We start from the raw sequence: 7500 nt of genomic DNA, 5'->3' as shown, positions 1-7500 counted from the left end.
CTTAACAGCGTAGACACCTTATTAATCTATCACTGGAACCCTCAAACACACTCTTAAAAACCTGCATAACTTCAACTACAGTCATTTGAATAGTTTACTCACCACGATTATTTTCCAAGGCTAGAGATGATTCGCCGGGTTTCCTAGAGTGTTTCTCGCCTTAACATTGTAGAAACCTTATTAATCTGTCACTAGAACCACAAAACACACTCTTAAAAACTCTATGTGAACTTGTAGCGGTTTTTGAAAGACAGGTAGTAGTAGAAGTGTTTTAGAATCCAACTCGCTTATATTGACTGAGTGTTGAGGTGCGGGCAGGTTGGTAGGAGGTAGGTGGTGGTTTTGGTGGTGGTGAGTTACTCGTAGGCATCTCAGCACCATCTCAGCATGCCAGCACGCGCCTATCTCTCAGTATCTCCCAGCAGGCATCCACTATCACGATCACTATCCCCTCACTATCCTCCGTATTATGATGGAAACACCCCACTTCACCTCACTTCACTCCACGTCACCCACGTCAACCTTTATCGCCTCGTCCATTTAGCCCTATTCAGAATCGCTTTGCACTCTCACGCCGACTATTTCCAAAGGCTCTAATTGAAGGTACTCATGTTTTTAAGGGTATTTTTATGGTTTTGGTGATGGATTAGCAAGATTTCTAATTGATCGTAAGGAGAATCTGTCTTCAAAACCCAGCTAGGTGTCTAAAGGGGACTTGAAAAATTGTCGTGGTGAAAAGGCAAGGCGTTTCTGAATATGTGCTAGCTGTGTGTGTTTTCATTGGGGGTGTGTATAATTTTGCCGTTTGGCTTTCAATTTGTCTCGTTTTCTTCTTAACCTCAGCCTTGTCTCCTTATTTCCAGTCTTAAACCCCTTCAGTATCATGACCCTTTTTCTATTCATTCTGGTTACTATTTGGTGAATTTACACAGCTTCAGAAACTCATATAGGGATTGAAATAGTGAGGACTGTGGCCATTAATCTTCTGACCTCCACAGCCCCTTCCTAATGTCAATAAAATCGTCTAATCACACCCAAAACTCAAGGTAGAAATGCGTTCCAGTACTGAAGGGGTCAAATAACTCTTTCCTCTTCCCTCTTAATTCCCTATCGATTCTCTCCTAACTCCAACCTCACTCCTCTGAAATTTCCCTCCTTGAGCAAAGCATATGTTAGAAAAGAAAATTACGCTATATATATATATATATATATATATATATATATATATATATATATATATATATATATATATATATATATAGTGTGTGTGTGTGTGTGTGTGTGTGTGTGTGTGTGTGTGTGTGTGTGTGTGTGTGTGTGTGTGTGTGTGTGTGTGATTAATCCCTTCAGTACTGGGACACATTTCTACCACGAGTTTTGGGCACGATTAAACGATTTTATTTACATTAGGAAGGGTTTATGGAGGTCAGAAGATTAATGGCCAGAGTCTTCACTATTTTAATCCCCATCTTCACACCGCTCTGGTCGAAGTTACACGTAATTTGAAGCTCATTTTTACAATTTCAGTGAGAGTAACAATATTTCTACAGTATATGAGCCAGAGAAACAGTGCTGTGGTCTTTAAAAATAGTCGTGGAGAGAGAGAGAGAGAGAGAGAGAGAGAGAGAGAGAGAGAGAGAGAGAGAGAGAGAGAGAGCTTTGTAGAACTTATCACTGTTTTATAGACAGATTAACAAGCTATCTACATTATGAACCAGAGAAACAATACTGGGAGTAATGTTAATTATCTGTGTGTGACCTTTGAAAATAGTCTTGGCGAGAGAGAGAGAGAGAGAGAGAGAGCTTTGTAGAAGTTATCACCATGCCAACCTTTATAATGGCTTTCAACCTCAGTGTCTTCCCGCCTCTAGCTGATAAGAGGGACACTTAAGTAAGTACCCTGCTCTTGAAATGTCTTTATATCTGCTATCTTCAAACACCGACTGACTCTTGCATTGCGGCTTCTCTAAAACGTTTTATTCCCTTTAACCCTCTCCAGTACCATCACAAGTTTTTCATACTCATTCTGCTTACTATTTGGTGATTTTATACACCTTCAGATACTCTTGTGGGATTAAAATTGTGAAGACTGTGGCCATTAATCTTCTGACCTCCATAGACCCTTCCTGATGTCAATAAAATGGTCTAATCGTACACAATCTCGAGGTAAAATTGTGTTCCTAGACTGAATGGGTTAATCATGGTTGCTTTCCAAGGCGAGCTAGAGATGGGAGAAATAGTGTTTTCATGCAGTGTGTCTTCCTGGTGTTGGTTTGGTGTGGTTTGGTGTGGTTAGTTTTAGATAGATTAGGAAAATTTATCTGGTTAGGTTCGGTTTGGTAAAGTTAGACACACACACACACACACACACACACACACACACACACACACACACACACACACACACACACACACACACACACATTCACCTACCCACCCACGCACCTTCTATACTTACACACTCACTCACTCACTCACTCACTCACTCACTCACTCACTCACTCACTCACTCACACACACACACACACACACACACACACACACCACCATCCATACTCACATCCCTCCTTCCGTCCTTCCCTCCTTCCCTCCCTCCCTCCCTCCAACACTCACGGGATCTGACGCAGGCTGGCGGGGGCACAGCAGTCAAGGGCGTGGGCTCCTGATCCTCGTCCTCCTCCGCCAGCGGTGCCTGTCCGTTCACCAGCCCCTGCAATCTTGGCGGCACCTGGTCCTGCACGTCCACGCCCTCCATGCTTGCTGGGGGCTCCGACTGAGGCAACTGACGAAGATACTGACGGAGGCACTGACGAAGATACTGACGGAGGCACTGACGGAGGCACTGACGAAGGCACTGACGGAGGCACTGACAAAGATACTGACGGAGGCACTGACGAAGGTACTGACGAAAATACTGACAAATACACTGATGAACTGACGAAGGCACCGACCGAGGCACTGGAGAGAGAGAGAGAGAGAGAGAGAGAGAGAGAGAGAGAGAGAGAGAGAGGAAATGAGGGAAGCCAGAGGGAAATGACTCTTGTTGTTGTTGTTTACTTGTTTGCTTGTTTCTATTTTTCGTCTTCCAATGCGTACTTTATTTTCAACTTTTCTTTTCTTTTTCCTTTTTCTTTTTTTCTATTGCTGTTTGTTCACCTTGTTTATTTTGTCTTGTTTATATTCTTGTTTTTCTTCTACTTTCACTGTTTTCTTTCTCGTGTTTTCTTTCTGTTTGTCACGTAAAATTGATTAACGACAGTAGTAGTAGTAGTAGTAGTAGTAGTAGTAGTAGTAATGGTGGTATTGGTGGTAGTAGTGGTAGTATTAGTAGTAGTAGTAGTAGTAGTTCTTGTCTGTCCGTCTGTATGTTTGTTTGTCTCTGTTTGCTTGCGTCTGTGTGTGTCGCTTTATGTTTGTCTGTTTGTTTGTTTGTCTCGTCCTTCATTGATAACCGTGGGAAAAGTACAGTATTACTACTACTACTACTACTACTACTACTACTTATTTCTTGTTTGATGCCGACTAAACATTTTTCTTCCTGTTCTCAGACACACACACACACACACACACACACACACACACACACACACACACACATACAAATATTGAAATAAAACGAATAAATGAGAAAAAATTCACAACGAAAGACACCCAAAACAAACACGAGGCAGCGAGACACACACACACACACACACACACACACACACACACACACACACACACACACACACACACACACACACACACACAACTTAAACAAGCCGCTAGGTGAACGAAACAGGCGATACGCACGCAAAAAAAAAAAAAAAAAACACACACACACACGCAAACACCTCAAACTATCCTTGCACTTTCCACCACTGAGCACCAAACCACTGTCTTTCAATCGTCCTAAGCATTGCACCAGCTCGCCACACCACCTTGAGAGAGAGAAAGAGAGGGCGACGTGTACACCCCCCGACGTCCCGATAAGCACTGAGGGTCGGGGTGAACTGCAGGGTTTATTAAACACGTAGACAAACAGAGAGGGTTCAGTAACTCCCCTTAAGGTCATACTCGCTCCCCCGTTTTCTGTTAATGGTTGTGGCTTTTGTTTGGTAAGTGTGTGTGTGTGTGTGTGTGTGTGTGTGTGTGTGTGTGTGTGTGTGTGTTTGGTTTAGTCGTCTCTGGCAACTGGAGAGAGAGAGAGAGAGAGAGATTGTGTGTGTGTGTGTGTACATTTACAGATAATGAAGTGGTGGTAACTTGTTGTCTACGGATAGGGGTAACTCACACACACACACACACACACACACACACACACACACACACACACACACACACCTGGTCAAATGACGTCCAGAGGGTCTTGTTATGATTCACTGAAAGTTTAAATCGGACAAAATTGAGTAAATTCTCTCTTCCTTCCTTCTTATTCCTCTTCCTGCCGCCACCACCACCACCACCATTGCTTCTACTACTACTACTACTACTACTACTACTACTACTACTACTACTACTACTACTACTACTACTACTACTACAAAATAATTAGAACGACAAATATTGATCAAAGTTGTGTTATAATTTATTCTCATGTGTGTGTGTGTGTGTGTGTGTGTGTGTGTGTGTGTGTGTGTGTGTGTGTGTTTATCGTCTTCAGGAGAGCCTCTTCAGTTAATGGGACAAACACTGTATTGTATTCCTTGTGTTCCTTATTTTGCAAGAGTGCGTGTGTGAGGCGGGTGTGGCAATACTGCTGTGATGGTGGTGTGGGTGGTGGTGGTGGTGTGTGGTGTGGTGTGGTCCTGGTGTGCCAAGTGTATGGATGTTCTTGGTGTTGTGTCATGTGTTCTATCTCTCACGTTCTTCACTGCCCTTTAATCAGACAGTGGGTTAATTTTCTTCCTATACATAACATTTTTTTTACTTTATTTATTTTTTTTTATTTATACCATGTGGGCTTTTCACGGGAATTTATGGTCTAAAAGGGATACTTTTTGTGGCACCTCCTATCTCAAAGCCCACCCGTTAGGAAACCGTTGCCCCGAGTGAGGAAGCCCAACCTACACTCGGACCGTGGACAGGATTCGAACCCATGCGCTTGGAGACCCCTCGGACCCCAAAGCACGCATGGTTCCACTCTCTCCTTCATTCATATACACAGTTCCTTATTTTCGTTCCTTCACTGTGCTAAACTCTTCATCCACACTGTTACTTTATCCTTTTGCATTTCAGTTTTTTTTTTTATTCTTTCCTTCAGTCATATACAAAGTTGCTTACATACGTTCTTTCACTATGCTAAACTCTACAACGATACAGCTGCTTTGCCGTTTGTCATTTGTTTTATTCTTTTCTTCAATCATACAGACAGGTGATTAATATCGTTCCTTCACTGTGCTAAACCTAACCCAACCTAACCCAACCCTTCTTTCAATCGTATAAACAGTTAAGTAATTTCATTCCTTCACTATGCTAAAATGCTCCCACACTGTTGTTTTAGCCCTTTGCATTTCAGTTTCTTTTATTCTTTCCTTCAATCGTATACAAAGTTGCTTATAGTCGTTCCTTCACTATACTAAGCTCTTTATACACTGTTGCTTTCCCGTTTGTCATTTCTTTTTTTTTTTTTTCTCTCCTTCAATCATATACACAGCAGTTGATGAATTTCCTTACTTTTACTTTACTAAGCTCTTCACCCATTGTTGCTTTCCGTTTAGCATTTTTCTTTTTATTCTTTCCTTCAATCATACAGACAATTGATTAATATCCGCCCTTCACTATGCTAAGTTCTCCACACATATAGTTAGTTGGTTTACCTGTTAGTATTTGTTTTTGAATTCTTTCCTTCAATCATGCAGATATTTGATTGATTTCCTTCCTTCACTATGCTAAGTTCTCCACACATATAGTTGCTTCACCGTTTAGCATTTGTTTTTTTTAATTCTTTGATTTATTTCCTTCTTAATGTCACTGGTCTAAATTCTTCTCTTCTCTCACACAATTAATTAACAGTCTGTCATTCCTGTTCCATTTGTTTTCTTACTCTATCCTTCAATCATATACAGTACAGTAATTTTCTTTCTAATATCACAGCGGTACAGTCTTCTCTTTACTCACACAGTCAATTAACCCTCTACTATTCCTGTTTCATTTTTTCATCCTTCCCTTCAGTTATAGACAGTTCACAGTAATTTTCTTCCTTGATATCCCTTATACTCTACACTCAGTCGCGTTTCCCTTTTTACTATTTCCTGTTTCAATATTATACTCATTCTTTCAATCACATGGACAGTTTGCAGTAATTTTCTTCCTTAAAAGCTTCAGTGCCATGACGCGTTTCCCTTTTCATTCTGCTTACTATTTGGTGATTTTATACAGCTGCAGAAACTTATGTGGGGGGATTAGAATAGTGAAGATTGTGGCCATTGATCTTCTGACCTCCATAGACCCTTGTTAATGTCAATAAAATGGTCTAATCGTACACAAATCTCGAGATAAAAATGTGTAATACTGAAGTGGTTGAAATAGCAAAGACTGTGGCCATTAATTTTCTGACCTCCATAGACCCTTGCTAATGTCAATAAAATGGTCTAATCGTACATAAATCTCAAGATAAAAATGTGTCCCAGTACTGAAGGGGTTAATATCTCTGTCACACTCTTCTCTTTCACCCTCACACACTCACTTCACTCACTCCTTCCCTCTGTACTCTCACAACACTCATAATTAAGCGACCATTTCTTTTATATGTGTGTGTAGGTCGAGTGTTTAAATTTTTACGTCTTTCATTAACTTGATTTTATTTTCGTTTATATTTTCAGTTCGTCTTACAAGTCACACGACACCTGTCACCTGTTACCTCTTACCAGTTACTCAATTAAATATACCCCTGGAGAACATTACCGTGTGAAAAATGCGAGAGAACTATAAACAAACTGTAAACAAATTCCTATATTCACTTTCTTGTGTTCTCTCCTTTGTAACTTTACCTCCTTTCCTGAGTCAAGTGTTAATGACGGAATATAAAACATCTTGGTCTTTAAAACATTTGCTCCTCATTTCTAAAGGCGAGAGAGGTTATTTGTAACTGTTAACTCCTTTACCTTGAGATTTGTGTGCGATTAGACTATTTTATTGACATTAGGAAGGGTCTATGGAGGTCAGAAGATTAATGGCCACAGTCTTCACGATTTTAATCCCCCACATGAGTTTCTGAAGCTGTATAAAATCACAAAATGATAAATAGAATGAATATGGAGACGCATGTTATTTTGGTCATTTTAAGACAGTTTTGCATGTTTTTTTTTTTTTAGGGCATTTTAAGGCAGTTTGGTATGTTTTTAGGGCATCTTAAGACAATTAGGCTATGATAAGACCATTTTTTTTGACATTAGGATTGGTCTATGGAAGTCAGAAGATTAATGGCTACAGTCTTCACTATTCTAATCCCCCACGTGAGTTTCTGAAGCTGTAGAAAACCACCAAATAGTAACTAGACGCATTTCTACCTTGTGTTTT

General features: G+C 40.5%; 2 protein-coding genes across 5 annotated transcripts in view; one reads left to right on the top strand and one right to left on the bottom strand.

Annotated features, from left to right (window-relative positions):
- Positions 1-7500, top strand: part of LOC123512613 — a 77170-nt gene that overhangs the window by 32358 nt on the left and 37312 nt on the right. The window lies entirely within an intron of this gene.
- Positions 1-7500, bottom strand: part of LOC123512612 (G protein-activated inward rectifier potassium channel 3-like) — a 30341-nt gene that overhangs the window by 21992 nt on the left and 849 nt on the right. Inside the window, exon 2 of one of the 2 annotated variants that reach the window (XM_045269046.1) lies at positions 2614-3010. In XM_045269046.1, the coding sequence (XP_045124981.1) occupies positions 2614-2755 (142 nt within the window). In that variant the 5' untranslated portion in view covers positions 2756-3010. Of the gene's footprint in view, positions 1-2613; positions 3077-7500 lie in introns of those variants that run through there. The other variant, XM_045269045.1, reaches the window with a different exon arrangement.

Source organism: Portunus trituberculatus, chromosome 34 (assembly GCF_017591435.1).
Source record: "Portunus trituberculatus isolate SZX2019 chromosome 34, ASM1759143v1, whole genome shotgun sequence".
NCBI lineage: Eukaryota > Metazoa > Arthropoda > Malacostraca > Decapoda > Portunidae > Portunus > Portunus trituberculatus.
The sequence above is the reverse complement of the archived record's forward strand: the minus strand, read 5'-3'. Positions and strand labels throughout refer to the sequence as shown.